This window comes from Carcharodon carcharias, chromosome 17 (genome assembly GCF_017639515.1).
Source record: "Carcharodon carcharias isolate sCarCar2 chromosome 17, sCarCar2.pri, whole genome shotgun sequence".
In the NCBI taxonomy this organism is placed as follows: Eukaryota; Metazoa; Chordata; class Chondrichthyes; order Lamniformes; family Lamnidae; genus Carcharodon; species Carcharodon carcharias.
The window spans coordinates 69,548,743-69,572,143 of NC_054483.1; the positions used below are offsets into that span (position 1 = coordinate 69,548,743).

The 23,401-nt window shown below is 39.6% G+C and overlaps 1 protein-coding gene across 1 annotated transcript in view; it reads right to left on the bottom strand.

Annotated features, from left to right (window-relative positions):
* The window catches only part of atrnl1b (attractin-like 1b), a 1,080,114-nt gene that overhangs the window by 997,954 nt on the left and 58,759 nt on the right, over window positions 1-23,401 (bottom strand). The window contains exons 2-3 of the mRNA XM_041209279.1: window positions 1,513-1,596; window positions 246-359 (exon numbers count right to left, since the gene is read on the bottom strand). Of these exons, the coding sequence (XP_041065213.1) occupies window positions 246-359; window positions 1,513-1,596 (198 nt within the window). The remainder of the gene's footprint in view (window positions 1-245; window positions 360-1,512; window positions 1,597-23,401) is intronic.

Sequence of the window (23,401 nt, forward strand, 5' to 3'; positions counted from 1 at the left end):
GGGCTTGAACTCTCAATCTTCTGTCTCACCAGGCAAAGGATCAGTCTATCAACCCATTTCAAACAACCAGGAATGTCAACCATGTTAAATATTTTTAAATTAACGCTGCAAACAATCTAGGTTTAAAAGTTAAGGCTATTCTATGACGCTGTTAAATGTTTTAAAACTGGAAAATGGCACAAAATCTACAGCTCAAAAGATCAAGCAAGTTTTCTTAGCTCTAATATAAAGATCTTCAAGCTTACCTGAACACAGCTATCAATGGTGCATATATTGAATCGCCATCATATACATACATATGGTCCCAGCTACATTCCGTGGCGAAGTGGTTAAATCTTAACCTTAATACAGCATTTGGGCTACAAAAGAAAAATTATTTATTTATTTGAAAAGCAAAAGTGGTAATCCTTCACAATGTCTGTTTTCAAAATTAACAATTATGGTAACTATCTCTACTAATTCATCCCCCAAACCCCTCCAGCCAGATTACGTTTTTACATTTAGTCCTATTAACTTTTAATAGTTCACTTCTGCATATTTATCCCCAGTAATCTATTCCATACCCTCTTAATCCAATTACCCCACTTTCAGCCTCCTCTGTAATAATTGAAGCAAAATATTCAAGCATCTCCACCACTTCTTTATTCTCAAGCACAAGGTGACCCCTTTATTTTGAAATAATCCCAACCTTCTTAATTTTTTCTTTCATTCATGCACTCCTAAAAGCCCTGGTATTCATGTTTTGTTGAATCTGCTTTTTGCTTCAGTTCTACATATTTCTCATTTTTTTTCATTTGTCTTCTTTCCCTTAGCATATGCCTCTTCTTAAATCACTTTCTATCGTACCCCTTACTTAAACAAGGAATCAGTGTCTCTTGCAGAACCCTTTACTCCTTGTCAAAATGTTTTGAACTTGAACCCTATCCATCTCATATCATGTATTTTCCCTGCTATTGGGCCATTTTTCTTGACATCCCTCAACCTGTTGCAGTGAACTAATTTTCATTCAAACGCCGTCTGGTCTTTTTAAATTACTTTCAGTGTAACTCTAAGTTATGACATCCATTTCCCAGTTGAGAGAAAATGGTATTCTTCATCCCCTTTCAATTTTTGCAAGCTTAAGATAGATCCAACAAATAGCTGAGAACAGAATAATAAGTCAGTGCATTTTACGATATGCACAACACAATTTAAAATCCAAGCAATCTATTACTTTCAGCAGAAATTCCTTTGCTTAAAAGGCCATCAATTGAGAAATTTACTTTTACTCATTAAGAGAACTCTTTTTATATACATAAAGGACAAAAGTATTTAAAACAGGCCAAAAACATACGGCAAATATTAAAATTAGTTGCTACTGCCTGAGATTATCCATGAAAAGCTTCAAAATGTTTTTACTAAGCTAATTAAACCATTGCATCAAAATCAAGATTAATGTATCCCCAAACCTCAATGATTTTAAACTATTTGAAGCATTTTAAGAAATCAATTCTAGAAAGAAGGAATACTTACTATCCTTCAATTAACCACGTGCATTTAGTTTTATATTTATAATTTATTGGTCCATCTGTTAAATATCCTGATGGTTCAGTTAATCTGAAAAACAGAAATGCAACACCATTAATGTAAAACAATACCTAAAAATGTCAAACAATGTATGCAACACATCCACCTGAATGGTCTGACACAGGCATGCTGAAACAAAGAACATGAACTATGTCCATTCATCTGTGGTTCATTGTTATCTATCAGTAAAGCTTTACAGACATAAGCAATCTTACTGCATTGCTCCAGACATATCTACAGTTATATTCTTGAAATACTGCAAAAATGCACCATCAGTTTTTATCGCATGGAATTAACTGCGATCATTAGTTTCAACTGTAAAAGCAACTGGGCAACTGAGGTGCCAGAATTTATTTTCATGTCATGTAAATAGTGAAGTGAGCTTGAGCAATGAATTATTTATGAATGCAAAATGGAATTTACCAAATGTGATATAGTGAACAACTGTTTACATTGACTATCTTCAAAAGGTTATTTGTCCAAATTTTTGGAGGAATTAATTGTACTCAAAGCAAGGATGTCAGTGCTTAGAATTGGAACAGCTACAAGTTTAGACACCCACAATTAACATCAAATAATCACATATCAAAAATGGAATGGGCCAAATGCCAAGAAAAACTGGTCCTACTCCAAACAATGTCCCTTAACCCTCTATGGAAGTACTTTCAATGCACTATTATGGCATTTCATTTCTAAAATCCCTTGTCCTTATGGCAAGTAAGATAGTTTTGTGCCAATTTCTGCACAGTTCCACGTAATGGGCCCACGCCTATTAAGCACTTTTTCACTTAGAACTGTGTACCAGAGATCTGTACTCCTTTTCAAATCTCTCTATGCCTTGAATATATTTCATATATTCTCCAGCCACAAGTTCCATCCCACACTCAGATGGCTTGCTCACCATCTCTTCTGACCCATTACAGTCCAATCCTCAGCCAACACAATCACACCTTCTTATATGACTTTACTCCATACGAGTGGGGAAGTACAGAGTGACCTGGGAGTGCTTAAAGAAGAGTGACAAGGCAGCAATTTGGTACAAGTGAGAATATGGTGTAGGAAGGGGAGATGCTACTCTTTATTCTTTTGCTTTATTGCCAGTAACTTGAGAGCATTATTTTGCCTTCAAGCTAGGAGATTGTAACTTATTACTTCAGATGACTTAGTAATAACTTTGCAAAGTGATCAAATAAATAGGGTTATAGAGACATGGCAGGGCAGGTGGTGTGCCATAACTGCAACATGTGGGAGTCTGCATCTTCTGTCCTCAAGAACCAAATGTGCAGCAGTGCTTGCAGCTTGAGCAACATCGTCTCAGAGTTGCTAAGCCGGAGTCTGAACCACAGGCATTGCAGGCCATCAGGGTGGAGGAGAGTTATCTGGATACTTTGTTCTGGGAGGCATTCATACCCCTAAAGGTTTAGTAGAACATTAGAGAAGGTCAATGGTCAGGGACAGGGAGGGTGTGACTGAGTCAGGCAAGAATGGGGATCAAGTATATAGTGATAAAGGAAACTCAGCCCTCCACTTTGACCAATAGGTAAGAGGCAATTGCCAATTGTATGAATGATAACAAGGAATGTAGGGTGGATGAGAAAACTGACTATGGCACCATGATGTCAGATGCCATTCAAGTGGGGGTGTGACAAGGAATAAGGTAGTGATAGGGGAAAGAATAGTCTGTGGAAAGATACTGCACTATGTGGCTGCAACTGGGAGTTCTGAAGGTTGTGTTGCCTACCCAGGTGGAGGACATCTCCTTGTGGCTGGTGACAACCTTGGGGTGAGTGGGGGGTTAGGGGAGGAGGATCCAGTTGTTGTGCTCCAATGACACAAGTGGAACTGGAATGATGTTCTGCTGAGAGTCTGACTTAAGGTCCAGATTAAAACAAAATCTCTGGTTTGCTACCTGGGCCATGCACCAATTGGCATAGGGTCAAAAAATTAGAGAATTAAACAGGTGGCTCAGAGTGGTATGGGAAGGAATTTCCATTCAACGGCACTGGCAACAGTACTTGGGTAAAAGGAAGCTGTTGCTTTGGGATGGACTCCACTTAAACCAAGCTGAGATTTGCATCCTGGCAAATCACATAGCTAATGCTGTGGGACATGGCTTTAAATGAAAAGCTGGCCAGGGTTCAGATGAAGGGAGATTTGGAAATCTAAAAAGTCCAATAAATAGAACAGCATAATGATTTGGGTATGGACAAGCAAAATAGGACAGGAAGGGACAGAGAATTTAATGTAAACGTGCATCAGCGAGTCAGATCCATGCACAGAATAGTTGTAAAAAAAAATTAAAGGCCCTTTATCTCAATGTGTGAAGCATTCACAAATAGATAATTGAACCAGAAACACAGAGAGAGATAAATGGTAGAGATCTAATCGCCATTACAGAGACATGGTTACAAGGTGACCAAGGTTAGAAAATAAAAATTCCAAGGTACACAACATTTTGAAAAGACAGGCAGAATGCAAAAATAGTCCTGATAGTAAATGGTGACAAAAGTACTGCAGAGAAAAAGTATTTTAACTCAGAAATTCAAAAAGTACAATCAGAATGGGTCGAGTTTAAAAATAATTTATTGCCCTCCTAATAGCAGCTATAACATTGGACACAGCATTAACCAAGCAATATTTATCATTGTAACAAAGACAATCCAAGTAAGGGGCTTAAAGCTTCATATGGACTGGCCCAAATCAAATTAGCAAAGGTGGTTTGAAAGATAGGTTTATAGAATGCTTTCATGACAGTTTCCTGGAACAATGCATTGTGGAAACAACAAGGGATAAAACTATTTTAGATCTGATTGTGCAGTAGACAGGTTTAATTTGTAATTTCATAGTAAAGGATCCACTAGGAAAAATCCATTATATAACCATATTCCATATTAAGTTTGAAAGTGACACACTCAGTCCCAAGCCAGGATCTTAAAACTTAAAGAAAGCCAATAACATAGGCATAAGGTGAGAACTGGCTAAGGTTAATTGGGTAAATAAACTAAAAGATATGGGTGGTAAATAAATAATGGCAAACAATTAAAGAAACAATTCAAGATGTTCAACAAATATACATTCCATTAAAAAACAAAAATTCATCAAAAAAGATCCATCTGGCTCATTAAGGAAGTTAAAGATAGGATTAGATTAAAGGAGAGGCTTATAATGTTGTGAAGGATAAGAACAAACAAGAAGGTTGGGAATGTTTTAGAAACAAGCAAAGTTCTGCCAAAAAGTTGATAAAAAGGGAAAAAAAATGAGAGTAAACTAGCCAGGAACATAAAAACAGATTGTCAAAGTTTTTACAAGTATATAAACATGAAGAGATTAGCTAAAGTAAGTGCTGGTTCCTCAGGTACAGAGGCAGGAGAAACAGGAAATGGCAAAGACATTGAACAATTATTTTTTGCCAGTCTTCACAGTGAAAGACAAATTATATACCAGAAATGGAGGGTCACCTAGAGGCCAATAAGAGTGAAGAACTTAAGGTAATTAATATGAGCAGAGAAAAAATACTGGAGAAACATAAGAGGCTAAACATAGGAGCATAAATAGAACAGGAGTAGGCCTTTCACCCCCTCGAGCCTGCTCCACCATTCAATAAGTTCATAGCTGATCTGATTATGGCTTAACTCCACTTTCCTGCCTGCCCCTCATAATCCTTAACTTCCTTGTAAATCAAAAAAACTATCTAACTCAGCCTTGAAGATATCCAATGACCCAGCCTCCATTGCTCCATGAGGAAGAGAATTCCAAACACTTTCAGGAAGAAATTCCTCCTCAGCTCTGTCTTAACTGGGAGACCTCGTATTTTAAAATTGTGCCCCCTAATTCCAGATTTCCACGAGAGGAAACATCCTCTCAGCATCTTTAAAGTATCAATAACAGAAGCTATAAGCACTTGACACCTCTTGTGCAAATAGATATTGAACCATTGATAAAAGTGATCACAGAAAAAAGATAGACTATAAAATTGTCAATTAGGCAAAGTTTTCTCTTTACCCCAGCTGTGTCAACAAAGTAAAACCTTTTATGGAAGACTGGGCTCTCAGCCAGTACAGCTGTTATTTGCACAAGATAAAGAGGTGTCATGTGTTTATAGCTTCTGTTATTGATACTTTAAAGGTCTGGTTGATTGACACTTTTATATGGTTGTAGCAATAATAGCTCTTTTTTTAAAAAAGAAAATCATGAAAGAATGTTTTTAAGCATTTCCACACATAGCATTGTTACTATAGGATCCATTGGTTCTGTACAGAGTGTATAATGGATGAATAGGCATGCAAGTTCTATGATTTGGCACGGGGAATATGAGACAACATTATGGGGCAGGAGCGAGGGAGCAGCTCCCGCCCGCACCCCCATCCTCACTCCAAGGATAAATTTTGAGTCTGTGAGCGCTTCTACCAAGGAAAATCCAGCACCACATTTAAGGAAGAATAAGGAAGAATGTCCTGTGATGAGAGGCTGAATAAATTTGGCCTACAAACTCTGGAGTTTAGAGAATGAGACGATCTCATTAAAACAGATAAGATTCTGAAAGGACTTGACTGTGTCTACCCTGAGGTTGTTTCTCCCTGACTGGGGAATCTAGAACACGGAGACATCATATCAGCACAAGAGGGCCAATCATTTAGGACTGAAATGAGGAGAAATTTCTTCACACAAAGGATTGTGAATCTTTGGAATTCACTACGCCAGAGGGCTGTGGGTGCTCCACCATTAAATATACTTACGGCTGAGGTAGACGTTTTTTGCTATTTCAGGGAATCAAGGCAAATGGGGAGCAGGCGAGAAAGTGGAATCGAGGCCGAGGGTCAGCCACGATCATACTGATTGCAGAGCAGGTTCCAGGGGCAGTATTTCTGCTATGTTCAGAAGTCAGTTTAAAAAAAATATGCCCACACTTTCCAGGTTCCACATCTAAATTATTTTACTTCCTGTATTATGTCCACCTCTCTGTTTTTGCTGCGCACCAAAACCATTATTCGATCAGAGAAAAAAGTATCCCAGTCTCTTGCCTCACTAAGATTAATCAATTTTAAATTATTTTATATTCTTGACTCAATAAAGACTTGTGCCAAAGCTTTCCATGTTCTACTAACTGTGCAAAAAAGCTAACTTTCCCCTTCATTCTTCTAGTTATAAGTTCCAATCTGCAAAACTCCCAATTATCAATATGCCACCCAGTGCCTTGAGTAAACCCACTTACCTGCTTATCTAGTGGGCTGTAATAGGTCATTGACCTGTCTACACAGATTCTGCCAGACCTGAGTATTTCCAGCACTTTTGTTTTTTTATTACAGATTTCCATCGTTCACAGTGTTTTGCTTTTGTGTTATGTTTTTACACCCTCATTTCTGTTCTATCATAATCTTACCATTTAGGATATTATTCCACTTCAGTCACTTTCTCTGCCATCTGTCACCAGAATATATTACTTGACACAGCTCTGCACTGAATTTCTTCTGCCATTTTCAAGCCCATTCTACTAACCTATCCACCTTTCTGCAAGCATCCTGAATGTAGCCAGGTCATATTAACAGCAAATTTCCATCTTCATGCCCAAGTTAAATTAACTTACATAACAAGGGAAACAAATAGGTCCAACACAGATTTATGACATAACACTACCCAAAGCCTACAACTGAAAAAAAATCCTTTCACCCCATTTCTTTGCTTTCTATCCCCAAGCCACCTTTCTATTCAAGTCACTCTATTGCCTTAATTATCCTAACAAAAGTCTTTTCACTGGTGCCTCAACACAAAGCAATCTGGCAATTCACATATGTAGTATCCAATGCATTTCCTTTATATACTATATGACTTCCTCAAAACTTAACTTACGTTTGCCACTTCATGTTGACTGTATCTGATGAGCCTGGGCCTCAAAGTGGCCTCTATTTCATCTCTATTATAGATTCTAGAAATTTATACACAACCAAGTGACAACTAACTTGCCATTAATTTCCTGGCTTATGCCCTTTTGTTTCCTCTACATTCTTATCAAGTAAGAAATGTAAATTTATATCTTCATTATTTCTTTAGCATTATAAGCTTGTAACACAATCAACCATCTAGGATCCTCCTTGTAACACATAATACTTTTAAAATTTACAATTTCTGTGCAGGCTAAAGAGAAAGAGTTGAGCCCAAACTCTAATTTATGTCACTGTTACCATATCCCAAAAAGCCAGTTGAAGAAGAATAGAACTGGAGCCAATCTTTAAACACTCTTGCAAGCATTCAGTTACAGAGCTATGTTCGACAAGCGTGCATCACCTAACGCAACAACCACAGTTTCAGCCTGTGTCTATTTATTCAAGTTCAAGTGAATCTTCAGCTAATGCCCACCATCTGCACACAATTAAAATACAATCAACAACCAATTGTTGTAGCCATTACTGAGACACAGCCAGGTTGTCATGACTATTCAGGGTAAACAAAATTAATGGCGCAGCATTTCCAACGAGCATTGACTGTTTCTAAAATGCATAGAATATAAACAAACCAGCAGTCACTTGGTTGGACAGAACTTGAATATTGCTGAAAAGAGAAACATGTTGTCAAAGCTCTAAATCAAGATGGAAAGCTTCAGCAACATGTCCCTCTTTTCAGCAAAGAAAACAGTAAATTTCTGCTTAACATTCACTCAGTTAACATTATTTTGCTTTAACATCTTAATAAAATAGGGACAACATATCCGTTCAGAGTTACAAGGTTCACTTTAGCATTGTTTTCCATAGAGCTCCTGTTGTGCTCTGCATGCACACATGACATTCTCCCCAGTACATCCGCTCCTGCCCTGAAATCCTTTTCCACCACCTTCCGCCGGCTCCTGTTCTCACCCTCCATTCTTATTTTTAAAGGCCCCAGTGTCCATTGCCACTATCAGGGATTCTTCAGCGGCTCCTTTCCCCCTCGGTCTCACAATTGCCCTTGGCCCTGAAGACCCTCTTCGCCCCACTCCCATCCCCACCCTCCAGTCTTACTTCTAAAGACACCGGTGTCCATTGCCACCACTGGATACTTATTCAGCTGCTCCTCTTTCCCACATTCCTGTTCCTGCCCTCAGCTCGCACTAAAGTCCTGGGACTTATTCAGCTGCTACCTGCACCAACCACATTCTGCCACTAAATGGAGCCTGGTCAATCTGAAACCAGGTGAATAATTTTTTTTTTTATTTATTTACATTTACAATACTGCATATTGTATTTTTATATGGTCCGCCAACCATATTTAAATTAATAATTAAGGGTTAAGTAGGCTTGTTTTCAAGCCAATTGACCCTGGTAATACACTGCCCGCACCACAAACCGTTTGGCATGGGCTGCAGGGATGGAGCAGGAATCCCTTTTTTAAACTTAAATGTTGAAAGGCAGGAAGGGGGGGGTGTCATTCTTCAGGGAGGGCTTCCTTTGGCCAATCATGGGTCAGCCTTCCTTAGGTCAAAACCCCCTTCCTTCCTACCTGTTGCCTTCCCTAAACCCAGTCCCTCACCCCCAACTCCCCCTCACCTGCCTCTACCCAACCAAACCAAACTCTCCCAGCCCAAGATTTATCTGCTCTGGGGAGCCATGGGTCTTGATCCTCCTCTTTTCCTGTAGGCCCAGCAGCTGCCACTGACACCTTCTTGGCGCTGCCGAGACTGATGGAGCTGCCAGCCAGAACACAGGACCTCCGCCCCAATGAGGGGCAAAAGTCCCAATCAGCCCATTATTCCACCCCGCAGAGCTTTATGGCTGCAGGGCGGGTCGGTGTGGAGCATGTCAGCGCCACTCCAACGTGGTTTCTGGGGAAGGGGATGCTGTCTCCACACCCCACCATATTATTCCACGAACAGATGTTAATTATCTATCTTTCAAAGCAAGCTGTCGTGGAGATAAAAACAAAAAAACTGCGGATGCTGGAAATCCAAAACAAAAACAGAATTACCTGGAAAAACTCAGCAGGTCTGGCAACATCGGCGGAGAAGAAAAGAGTTGACGTTTTGAGTCCTCATGACCCTTCGACAGAACTTGAGTTCGAGTCCAAGAAAGAGTTGAAATATAAGCTGGTTTAAGGTGTGTGGGGGGGGGGAGAGAGAGAAGTGGAGGGGAGTGTGTGGTTGTAGGGACAAACAAGCAGTGATAGAAGCAGATCATTAAAAGATGTCAACAACAATAGAACAAAAGAACACATAGGTGTTAAATTTGGTGATATTATCTAAACGAATGTGCTAATTAAGAATGGATGGTAGGGCACTCAAGGCACTCTAGTGGGGGTGGGGAGAGCATAAAAGATTTTAAAATATTTAAAAATAATGGAAATAGGTGGGAAAAGAAAAATCTATATAATTTATTGGAAAAAAAAGGAAGGGGGAAACAGAAAGGGGGTGGGGATGTCTCAATCTCTAGTGATAGACTGTCCACCAATATCCATTACAAACCCACCGACTCCCACAGCTACCTCAACTACAGCTCCTCACACCCCGCTTCCTGTAAGGACTCCATCCCATTCTCTCAGTTCCTTTGCCTCCGTCGCATCTGTTCCGATGATGCTACCTTCAAAAACAGTTCCTCTGACATGTCCTCCTTCTTCCTTAACCGAGGTTTTCCACCCACGGTCGTTGACAGGGCCCTCAACCGTGTCCGGCCCATCTCCCGCGCATCCGCCCTCACGACTTCTCCTCCCTCCCAGAAACATGATAGGGTCCACCTTGTCCTCACTTATCACCCCACCAGCCTCCGCATTCAAAGGATCATCCTCCGCCATTTCTGCCAACTCCAACATGATGCCACCACCAAACACATCTTCCCTTCACCCCCCTTATCGGCATTCCGTAGGGATCGCTCCCTCCGGGACACCCTGGTCCACTCCTCCATCACCCCCTACTCCTCAACCCCCTCCTATGGCACCACACCATGCCCACGCAAAAGATGTAACAGCTGCCCCTTCACATCCTCTCTCCTCACCGTCCAAGGGCCCAAACACTCCTTTCAAGTGAAGCAGCATTTCACTTGCATTTCCCCCAACTTAGTCTACTGCATTCGTTGCTCCCAATGTGGTCTCCTCTACATTGGAGAGACCAAACGTAAACTGGGCGACCGCTTTGCAGAACACCTGCGGTCTGTCCGCAAGAATGACCCAAACCTCCCTGTCGCTTGCCATTTCAACACCCCACCCTGCTCTCTTGCCCACATGTCTGTCCTTGGCTTGCTGCATTGTTCCAGTGAAGCCCAACGCAAACTGGAGGAACAACACCTCATCTTCCGACTAGGCACTTTACAGCCTTCCGGACTGAATATTGAATTCAACAACTTTAGGTCGTGAGCTCCCTCCCCCATCCCCACCCCCTTTCTGTTTCCCCCTTCCTTTTGTTTCCAATAAATTATATAGATTTTTCTTTTCCCACCTATTTCCATTATTTTTAAATATCTTAAAATCTTTTATGCTCTCCCCACCCCCACTAGAGCTATACCTTGAGTGCCCTACCATCCATTCTTAATTAGCACATTCATTTAGATAATATCACCAACTTTAACACCTATGTGTTCTTTTGTTCTATTGTTGTTGACATCTTTTGATGATCTGCTTCTATCACTGCTTGTTTGTCCCTACAACCACACCCCCCTCCACTTCTCTCTCTCTCTCCGCCCCCCCCCACACACCTTAAACCAGCTTATATTTCAACTCTTTCTTGGACTCGAACTCAAGTTCTGTCGAAGGGTCATGAGGACTCGAAACGTCAACTCTTTTCTTCTCCGCCGATGCTGCCAGACCTGCTGAGTTTTTCCAGGTAATTCTGTTTTTGTTTTTTAAGCTGTCATGGAGTTCACTTAGCCTGGTGATCTTAGCAACCCAAAAAAAAGATAAAATAGAAACTTATTCAATACTGCATCTTGAAACAGCTTTTATTAGATATCAGTTACCACAAATAATACAAAAGCAAGATTCAAATGTTATTGAAAAGAATTTAAATTATTCTCAACAGTAATGGAAGAGATGCAATACTTTTACTTTGGACAACAGAAGGAAATATTTATTGCAGAATCAGTGATGCTTTTGATTTGTAGCTGCTTCCAAGTATATCATTCATACAAGCGTCAATGACTATATTTTGAAATATACTTTTTTGGGCAATACAGTACATCCAGCTAAATGCGATTTGACCATCACTAATGCGTAAAATTAATACAGGAAAGATCTTTAGTTACAAAAATAACAAATTGAAACCTCTTGTTGCCAAGAGAGGAAAATTTCACACAGCTCAGCAGTTCAAGACACTTGCAATGTTGCAAAAAAACAGTAGCCAGTCAGAGGATTGGGAGTGTTTTAGAAACCACCAGAGGGCCACCAAAAGGTTAATAAAAAGAGAAAAAAACAGAATGACAGTAAATGAGCCAGAAATATAAAAGCAGGTTGTAAGAGCTTTCATAAACACATAAAAAGGAAGAGAGTAGCTCAAGTAAACATTCATTAGTCCCTTATAAGCAGAGACAGAAGAAATTATCCTGGGGAATGAGGATATGACAGAGGCATTGAACAAATATTTTGTGTCTGTCTTTGTAGTAGAAGAAAGAAGTTACATACCAGAAATAGACACTAACTTTGGGGTAAAATATGAGGAAATTAATATCAGCAGAGAACAAGTACTGGAGAAACTTCAGAGACTAAAATCCAACAAATCCCTGGGACCTGATGGCCTACACCCTCACATTCCAAAAGGTATAGCTGCAGAGATAGTCAATGTGCTGGCTATGGTTTTCCAAATTTCCTTAGGTTCAGGAACGGTCCCATTAGACTGGAAGTTGGCAAATATTACATATCTTTTCACGAAAGGAGGCAGAGAGAAAACAGGGAACTACAGGCCAGGTAGCCTAACATCAATTGTTCAGAAAACGCTAGATCTATTCTTAAAGCAGTCTTAGCAATGCACATAGAAAAGCATGGTATGATTAGAACAAGTCAAATGGTTTTATTTAAGGGAAATCGTGTTTGATATATTTATTGGATTTTTTCAGGATGTAACTAATAGGGTAGATAAAGGGAAACCAATAGATGTAGTGTACCTGGATTCCCAAAAGGCATTCGATAAGGTGCTACACAAAAGGTTAATTGGCAAGATATGGGCTCATGAAGTTGGGGGTCATATATTTGCATGGACAGAGGGTTGGTTAATGAATAGAAAGCAGAGAGTGGGCATTAAAGATAGCTTTTTTAAGTTAGCAAGCAGTGAATAGTGGAGTGCCACATGGATCAGTGCTGGGGCCTCATCTATTCATAGTCTTTATTAATGACTTAGATGAAGAGACAGAGTGTAATATATCAAAGTTTGCTGATGATACCAAGCTAGCTGGGAAGGTAAGCTCAGGGGAGGGCACAGAGAGGCTGCAAAGAGATATAAACAGGTTAAGTGAATGGGGAACAAGATGACAAATGGAGTATAATGTAGTGAAGTGTAAAGTTATTCACTTCAGTCGTGCGACTAGAACAGGAAATTATTTGTTTAAAGTTGAAATCTCATGGGATACAGGAGAAGATGGCAGGTTGGATCCAAAATTGGCTCAGTGACAGCATACAAAAGGTAATGGTCGATGCATGTTTTTGCGAATGGAAAAGCGTTTCCAATGGTGTTCCACAGGGCTCAGTGTTGAGGCCCTTGCTGTACAGAAACACAGGACAGAGAAAAAGGCAACCTTGCCATCTTTGGGCGGAGGGGTTTGCTTTCCTTCCATCCAAAGGGTCAATGGGGAACACATCCCTGCTGATAATGCCTGCCCCGCAGCCATTTAACGCTCCAAGCAGCATTAATTGGCTGGAAGCGGGTCTTCAGCCTCTCACTCGGAAGGAAGTACTGTCTCGGAGAGCTGCCAGCCAATCTGATTCTCTCTAGATCCTGCAGCACCAGAAGCTGCAGTGCACAGGATTGGTACAGCAAGCAGTGCCCAGAGCCTAAGTCCCAGGAGTCCAGGACCACGTAAACTTTGGGGATCTTAGGGCAGAAAGGATATGTGAGGCTTGGTGGGGAGCTGGGGTTAGATGAAGGGGTATTAGGGTGACGGTGGAGAGGCCAGGCAGGGGGAGAGGACCTGTGGTGACTGGAGCTTATGGGGGCAGGGGGCTGTTGATGGAGAGACCATGATCCTTTTCCAATAGATTCTGCTGTCCCCAAGGCAACTCTCAGTTTGGACATGATGATTTCTAATATTCCATACAACCCACAAACTCCGCTTGTCAGCTACAGCCACACAGTTGAGGAAATGGGCAAGTCAAAAAATTTGCAGCCATAAGCATTCTATTAACATTCTCATGTATACTGCTGTATCTCTCCGAAAGGAATAATCTGCCAGCACGAGCAACTGTCAGCATGCACACCTCAAGAATTGCCATGAAGCACTTTCACAGCTTGCCTTTAAAAAGTATTCCAATTGGCCACATTACAACAGAAACATTAGTTATCCTGGAACACATTCACTAAGTAATCCAACCACAGTCAGTTATTTTGGCCAGCTGGTCAAATGGTCTCCATCTGATTTTTCATAAAATGCATTGACAGATAGTAACAATGATTCCTTATAGCTGATCTTTCATTTTCAAAACTTACACAACACTCACTTCAACTTAGCTTTATATAATGAAAACCTTCGCAAGCATCCCTCTTGTAAAGACAAGGATCAATGCGCTAAAATCCAAACATTAATTATTTAAGCTGACCTTTCACCCTGTCCATGGTAAGTCTACTTCTCCAATTTATTAGCTGCAACCTGAAAGCAACAATACTCACTATTTTCAGTTCTGCAACAATCCTCTTCATACACAGTTTCACTATTGTAACCCAATGATGTACACCATCAAATGTTTTTGCACAAGATTAAAAATGGTTCAATGGGTCCAAATACAAAGGTTGGTCATTAACTTATTCCTGTCATCAAACTCCCAATTCATATCTAAAATTTTTACTCCCAAATTGTTTCAAGAGAAAAGAGGTGCCTTAAAAACCTGTAAATCAGTTGTGAAATTCAGGATTATTCAGAAACATAACATGCAAAAATAAAATTGAGTATTCATTCATTCGAAATGGCAGAATTAACTTAACTTGGATAATTAGCTTCCTTTACAAATGATTCTAGTAGAAAAATCAGCATGTGATACTATGCATAAAACCTCAAATAAAATTAACAGTTACATTAGCTGCAGAATGGGGCCATCTCCCAACAGACATTCGGGTCTGTCTCAAGATAGGATATCAATTCGCTGACATCACTGCACTTGCTCCTCCAGAGAGGAAATTAAGTTCCATGACCTGCAGCTGTATAAACTTAGAGAACTGACAGATCAACAGTATGTGGTGAACTATAAACCACTGAGTCAGATAGGAACATTAGGGAGTGACAGGAAAGTCATCCCACATCACATCCTAATATAATTTACACCTCCAATTTACACACATTCTGAAAGTAGTAATGTGATGTAATACACAGCCAGCATTATGTGGGACTAAAGATCCATCCAATAACAAGAGCAGTGTTCTCATTTTACAGTTCCAGTCAGTGATTCTCAATGCCGCCATTATTTTTTTCCCCACAGCCAAATGGGACAATATTATGATGACTCAACTATTCTCTGTTACATGACACCAAGAACAATTTTCTTTTTTCATTTTTGGGACATGAGTGACTCTGCATTTTGCTTAAATAAAATAATTGCCAAATTATAATAGTCTGGCATTAGGTTCTTTGCCAAACCTAACTTTATTGACATCGAAATATTCTATACCCATCAAAATGTAACTACTCTTCTCTTTATAATCAAGCTCTCTCTATAAAGGCAATATAAAATATAAAGGGTCTGCAGCATTATTTATTTATACACAGATAAACAAATTACTACTATCTTCCATATCTCTGAATACATTCCAATTCTGGTACATTCCCTTTGAGGATTTTTTTACTTAAAAGTTCTACACCATGGAATTAGTTTTGAAACCTATTTTCATCTACTAATTAATCAAATTAACAAATACCCCATCTTCAGTCAGCATGCTGTGCAAATTCTTTCTCCAAGGAACTGTCATCTGTCACAAACCTTAAGTCCACACTAGCACAAGTCACCAGGCTAACTTTAACACAACAAGTAAGCTAATTTTACATCAAGAATAACATTGTTCCAAGGTCCTATTAGTCCACCACAACAAATACTGGGATCAAAATACTGATTTACTGCATGGATTAAGCACATATTAATAATTAGACAACTCCAGCCACATACAATGCACATTGTAGAATCCTGGAAAAATGAATATGATTTTCAACCTCTAATTGTGCAAACTGTGACTAGTTACTATCTTCCAAATCAAAATTCCATGAAATGAAGCATACTTCTCTCTTGCTGTACCTGAAATGAGATATGCAAAATTATTTTTAAACTCTAGCACTCAGCTAGTTGTTCTGTGGACATGTCATTTATATTCATTAAGGTGGTCATGGAAAAAGCTGGTCCCATCTAACTTCACCCAAACTAGTTTGCAGCAGTGACTTCCTAAATGGTGTTGAGGAACCCATCAAATTTTGTCAACAGCTCCAGGGGGTGTACAAAGAAGAACAGAAGAACACTTTCAGGGAACACTGCATCCTAACTTGCCAAACAAAAACTTGTCGGTTACAAACAACTTCAGTGCCATCAAGAGTAGAGTCTTTCAGCTCTGCTCCAAATCCATCCACCTTGTGACTTTCCTGCCCGAGGGAGAGCCAAGGGGCCAATTTCCCCCTGGCAGCAAGGTTCCCCAAAAGGATGGTTAATAAAACCTCTCCTCCACTCATGCGGTGACATATCGAAAAAAAGAGGGATGTCCTCAAGGTGATAGGGGGCCATCCTGGTTAACAGACCTAAGATGAGGCAAGACAATAGACAGTGGTTCTATCAATTGCAAGTTCTATAAATTGGTCTGTGTTGTTTTCACTCATGTTCAATGCAGCACATAAAACGTGCTTGAAATTGTTTGCTCTACAATACAATCCTTAAACTGGACTCAATCCTTTCCATGGAGAAAAAAAATCAAAAATGCTGAGATAAGACAGATCTGAAAATATACTTTGCAATGATCTGAAACAAGTCATTTTCAAAATATTTTCCACTGGAAATGGGAAGTGCTTCGGTTTCAAAATGAGAATGTGAACAGAATAAAAGCAAACCTAATAATTCTGCAATTTAACTCATCCTATTTCAGATACCAATTCTCCCCACTAATCATACTGATATATATATATATATATATATATATAAAATATATCAGTATGATATAATAATGTTATTGGAATTAATTTAAAATAGCTGTGTGTGTGTGTGTGTGTGCGCGCGCGCATGCGCGTGCGGGCAGGCGTGCGTAAGAGAGACTTAATTGGATTAAAGGCAGATGGTCTGAAGACTTTGATATAAACATGGTAAACATGGGGTAAGTTTAGAATGTAAGGTGTAAAAGGTCATTTGCATTTTTAAATAAAACAGACCAGATTGATTTCAAAGGAGGGGTGAAATGTGTCACCTAGCCAGGTGAAGTTCAGGAACAACCTGTTTATTTTTCCCAAGGATTACTGGTAAAATGGGTACTATGCTAAATTTTTATGACCAGAAAGGTAAAGTCCAAAGACATAGTGAAACAATGGAATTTTGAATTCAATGGGGAAAATATGTATAAAGGAACAAAGGCTGTGTGTAAGGGCAGACATTTTAAGATCTAACAAGTGTAAAAAAAGCCTTCAGCATCTATGCCGCAGGCTGCTATCTTCAAAGAATTGAAGTTAAGAAAACTAACTTTGAATTCGGCTGCTTCAGGGTATTGTGTGTCACTTTACCTGTGTCTTTTAAAATGTGTGTCTTACTGTTGCCTTAATGAAAGTGTAACTGTAGGTTAATTAGGGGATTTAGAAGTTATTATAGTAGTAATTTGTAGACATATGTATCTGCTTAAAATCATTTCTCATTAATGAATATTTAATCTAGTTTTGTAAAAACCGTTAAGACTTGGAGGTTTTATTACTACTGAATTCAAGGCATGCATCTCGAAATTTATACAAATTGCAAAACAAGTTGCTGTTGTTTCAAGTTTCCCTTTGGGATTTAAACAAACTCAGCATTTACCATTGGCTATGTCATAACACTGACTGATAAAATACTCAAGTCCAAGTTAGATTAGAAATGGTCAACATCACTGCATTGTATAGGACATAATGACAGTCACAAGAGTTAAACACAATGTACAACCAAGGATACACCAACATAAATAATTAACTATTGATAAGTTGAGGACCATGCAAATCTGCACCAGATCAAAACTTCATAGTCTCTTTTTATATACCCTTGTCCCTAACCAGCAATCTAATCCTGTAAAACTTACTTGGCTACAATCCTACAAATAATAAGTTTTCGCAATAAGTAATGTGAGGTATTCAGAGGACATCTTGTAGGCATTTCAGGAATTATGTCAATACATTGCACAATGTGCTAGTCTAAGATAATGTGCAAAATTCAAAAGCTCTGAAGAAAGTCACACGGACTCAAAACGTTAACTCTGTTTTTCTCTCCACAGATGCTGTTAGGCTTGCTGAGTTTTTCCAGCATTTTCTATCTTTGTTTCAAAAGTATCTTACTTGTGCAGCTGGTTGAACAGGTTTTAATACAGTGACCGTGCAGCATTTCCATACCTCCATTTCCTTTAAGCAAATTCAAATCATTTAATCAAAGTTTTTCCAAGTCCTTGCAGCAAAGAGTCAGGTCCAGTGCAAATTCCTCAGAAGGGCTCATGCCTTTTTTGAAGTCCACTAATTCCACAAAATTGGCATGGGATTTAAAAGCAGCATGACAAATAACAATGGAACATCCAAAATGAAAACAGAAACAGAAATACCTGGAAAAACTCAGCAGGTCTGGCAACATCGGCGGAGAAGAGTACAGTTGACGTTTCGAGTCCTCATGACTCTTCAACAGAACGTTGAAGGGTCATGAGGACTCGAAACGTCAACTGTACTCTTCTCCGCCGATGCTGCCAGACCTGCTGAGTTTTTCCAGGTATTTCTGTTTCTGTTTTCGTTTTGGATTTCCAGCATCCGCAATTTTTTGTTTTTAACAATGGAACATCCTTCATTTTTCAGTTGTGTTGAGCGACAACACTGAACAACTCAGGCTCAAAAAGAATTGGTCTGCATTTGTTCTTGGAACTGTCAAACCTCACTGTCATCCCTAGTCCTATATGGGGAAAAATGGCTAAATGAACTGGATTAATCAATCACATTTGAATCTAATTGAGTTCGAATAAATAATGCAATGTTTTGTAGGTTATCATATTTCACTATAAGCATTTGTTTAATGTAATATATTGCTCAATAATTTGCCATCTATGAACAATTGCACATTATACTTAAAGCTTTGTGAAAGTGTGTTTACTTAAACGATGATGTCACAAGTCATAATGGTTTAAGTAAAATTATTCATAAAAGAACCAACACAAATGAACAAGAATTATGATTGGTTCAAATGCAAGTCTTGACACCACTATACTTGATTAACAATGCATTCTTAAAAACAGTAAAAATATTAACCACCACCAAAATACAAAATGGAAAGAATGAGAAAATTCAAGACAGGAAGTTAAATGTGTCTTTGCATGTGTCTGTGACTCTGAACTTTTTTTTCTTGGTGATGGGAGATAATGAGCATTGCAGCTCTTGAAGTTAACACAGTAAGGATTCCTAATATTATGACTGTTTTTCATGTTTCATAGAAAACCATTAAAACACTGTCACCAGATTGCTGGCACTGATAACTAAATAAGAGGTCATGGCCCCCTCACTCTCACAGGAGAGCGTGCTTTGTTCATGGGGAAGAGGGAGCAGTTTCATTTCAACTCTTACATTCTAAAGAATAAAACGTTCCACTCTAAGAAAAACATTATGGCAATTTTCAATTTAAGCTTCAAGTAAAACCTACAGATGCTTCATGTACTGTGGTTGAAATCAATCGGGTTGGGCTTCCCACAACAAAAGAAGTACAGGCTTATGCAATTTCCTGTATGAGTGGTATCTGCACATTTCAATAAAAAATGATATACATTATTGAGTCACAGCAAGAGTGTTCCGTTAAAGCTGTCACAATGAATCAAAACAAAAGCAAAGTCAAGGGTCAGTAGATGAGTTCAGGTAATAAAAATTCTTACTTAAACGCATTTTTATTATTCCAGATGGTGGATAGAAATTCAGCAATTTTCAGTGACACAGCTTAACATAAGCCACTGTAAAAGGCAATTCAGTTTATGAACTGTCAAGAAACAGGAACTTGTCTGATTTCCGAGCATAGGTCGGGATTACAAGTTCCGACATGCCCGGGAGTTTCTGCACGTGCATGAATCGGGAGCGGGATGCACATGCACAGTTCAGCGTTGCCCCCAGCCTAAGATCTCAAATGTCGAGGGCACCTGCGTGTAAAAAAAAAGTGAAAACTAAATCACAGAACCCAGGAGTGGAGCGCCATAATTAAGAAGAGTCCTGGGGCAGGGGGCAGGGCGAGATACCAAAGAGAGGTTGAGAGAGAGAACCTGGAAAGGAGCCACCGGGAGGAGGCCATCAGGATGAACCACCAGGGAGAGGAACAAAGAAAGAAGCTTGTAGTTGCCAGGCTCCAGGAAGTGAGGGCTTGGGAGAGGCCCTGGAAAGCCGAAAGCCAACACAAGGTTGGTGACTCCGTGCTGCAGGCTGTTAAGACAAAGTTAACCCTTTGGAGCAGTAGTGTTCTGCTCAGCGTGGCTGAAGAGCCTCTGTTGTGCTGAAGCGCAGACAAGAGTTGGTGCTGGAATACAGACTCGGAAATCCAGGGGGACATAGTCTCGGCAGGGAAGACTGAAACCCTGGGAGATAAGCATTGTTGAAACAGTCCAAGTGGGAGCTGCTTTGAGCGAATTCAGAGACTTGATCTTCGGAAATGAAAAGTTGGAAGTCCCTCATGAGGGAGACAGTTTTAATAAGATTGTGTATCTTGGTGGATACCAACATCTGGGTGGGTTGCTGAGAAACCAGTGAGATCTGTCTTGGTCGCATCTGCCATTGTAGTGCAGTATAATGTGTTCAACCAGAATGTGCCTGTTAATTCCCATGTACCTCTTGCTAATTCTGAATGTTGGAGAATAGATAGATATTGTAAATTGTTTTACTTTTCTGACTTTGTACAGAAAAGTTTATTTTATTTGTTCACATAGAATCATGTGACTTTATTCTTTTTTTTATTTACTCATTGATAGGATGTGCACATTGCTGGCTAGGCCAGCATTTATTGCCCATCCCTAATTGCCCTGTTCAGAGGACATTTAAGAGTCAACCACGGAGCTGTGGGTCCAGAGTCACATGTAGGCCAGACCAGGTAAGGGCAGCATATTTCCTTCCCTAAAAGACATTAGTGAACCAAATGGGTTTTTATGACAATCGGCAATGGTTTCATGATCATCAAGGCTTTTAATTCCACCATCTGCCATGGTGGGATTCGAACCTGGGTCCCCAGAGTATTACACCCCTGGGTCTCTGGATTACCAGTCCAGTGACAATACCACCACCTCAATACCTGGAATCTCAAACTTTATCTCCTTTAAACATAAGGTTACTGGTCCCTAACCAGATATTTCCAAAAATTTAGGAGTCTGGCTCAGGGTTAGACAGAACCATCACAGCATGCCGAGCCAAAGCACAAAAGAGACCAAAACTTGTTCCAGAAATAACTGTTTCAGATTTTGGCATGTTACAAGAAAACAATGTCATGAACATTGGATCAAAGTTTGAAAGTACAACTTTGAGCCTCTTGTGGCATTAAAAATGCTGCATCATAGTTTTTTCTTTTCACAGAATAAATTTTTTTGTAAAATATTTCAGTCGCAGCCGTTCATTTCTCACTGGTTTGCTCTGGCAAACTCTTGATGGTGTCAGAATCACTGGAATCAATGATAGCAAGTGTGCACACTCTAGTGTTTACCACAAGCTGAACCTATTCAACATTGTTGCCACTGTAGTGATGCACACCAGTCTTGGCTAACATAGCATAGCACTCAATCTCTGATTTCCTCAAGGCTGGACAGTTGTCTAGAATTTTAATTTAAAAAATCACAAAAGCAGAACAACAGGCAAACAAATGTTTTGTATCCAAAACGAAATATATTAATAAAAATGCAGATGATTCATCTCCCCAGCAAGTTGCAGTTTTTTTGCTTGGTACAAATGAAAGATAGGAGTTTTGCAGCAGCCTCCGCATTTAACAGTCTGTTTTAGAGCAGTTGTTTTTTCAGAGATTTCACTTTATTGTCTCTAAACAGGCAGATTCCCAAGCAGTTGAAGGTTTGTGCAGAGTAAATGGTGTGTTTACTGTCTCTAGCCCACCCTGTACTTTGTTGGTATAATACTCCACAAAGGCCCAATGAGCTGAGGTACTGGGAGTGGTTGGCAGATGGTCCATCACTCACTCTATTTGGCACACAAGAAGGTGAAATCATTATCAGCTGACAATTGAAAGCCATTATACTTAAACGGCCAATTGTTAAGGGAACAGATAAACTGAACTCATGTTGGAATTCACCACAAACTCAGGAATTATTGAAAATTAGCTCAAGCTAGGAAGGAAAATGTACAAAAACTTTAGATTCAACAACTTCATGTGGAGGATAGTGAATATACGACATTGACTATCCAGGGAAGCAGTGAGCAGAGTGTGCAAGAGAAACCTGGATTTACTGTAAAACAAAATTTCAGCAATTGAACATAAAGATGCCCTTAAATCCAGGGAAGCAGTGAGCAGAGTATGCAAGAGAAATCTGGATTTACTGTAAAACAGTAAATAAACATAATGCCCTTAATTCCAGTCAGTATTTTAAAACCATTTTTGTAACAAGACATCGAGATTCTTAAGGCTGAATTTCACACAGGCAACAAGGTTCCCGCCGTCAGGGCCAAAAGCGGGGGGGTGGAGAGCCTGCTTCAGTGGGCAGGGTAATTCTATAAAAATATGAATAAATGTTGATATTGTGTCTCTCTGCAGCACTGGCTCAGAAGTTAATTTTAATCCCACTTTACTTTAGAAAGCTAAAAACGTCACTCAACAGTTGAACCTTTTTCTTTCGTGCAAATTACAGCACTGCTGACTAAGAAATTCACCATAAAGCAAATACAAATCAATCAACACTCCTCTGCAATACATTAAAATCTACAGGCACAGGTAAACAAGTCTATCAAATTAAAATGCAGCAGCAATATCCAAACTTTTTTTAAAAGAGTTTTCATTCACTTTCAGCCTATCCCTCAACAACTGTGTCTTCAATAGACTTCATTGTTCAGATTATTGTGGGCTGACATCACCCCATATGCTTAAAGTTTTTGGTTACAAATGGTCAAAGAGGTCTTGGGGGTAGACAGGTAAGTAGAGTTGAGGCCACAATCAGATCAGCCATGAGCTTATCAAATGGTGGAGCGGGCTCGAGGGGCCGGATGGCCTACTCCTGTTCCTAATTTGCACGTTTTCTTTATACGTTTGCATATCTTGACTTTTATAAATAAAATGACAAGCTTACCCCAGTGTTAATAGCATGGATGAAACCTTTTCGCCTCGAGTAAAATGCTGCAGGATTCAAACCCTGCTCTACACATATCTGCGGAGCAGGAATCAGAGCTCTGGCTCTAGTTCTAGGTTTTCACGAGTATTTTGACCTCCTGCAAGATTCCATCTGCCCAAGGTCTGATGAGGAATGATGCTGAGTAGAAGGGTAAATAGATGGTACCAGGAGGCTGTTATAGAACTGTTCTCCTAAAACATGCATTTCAATGTAAAAATG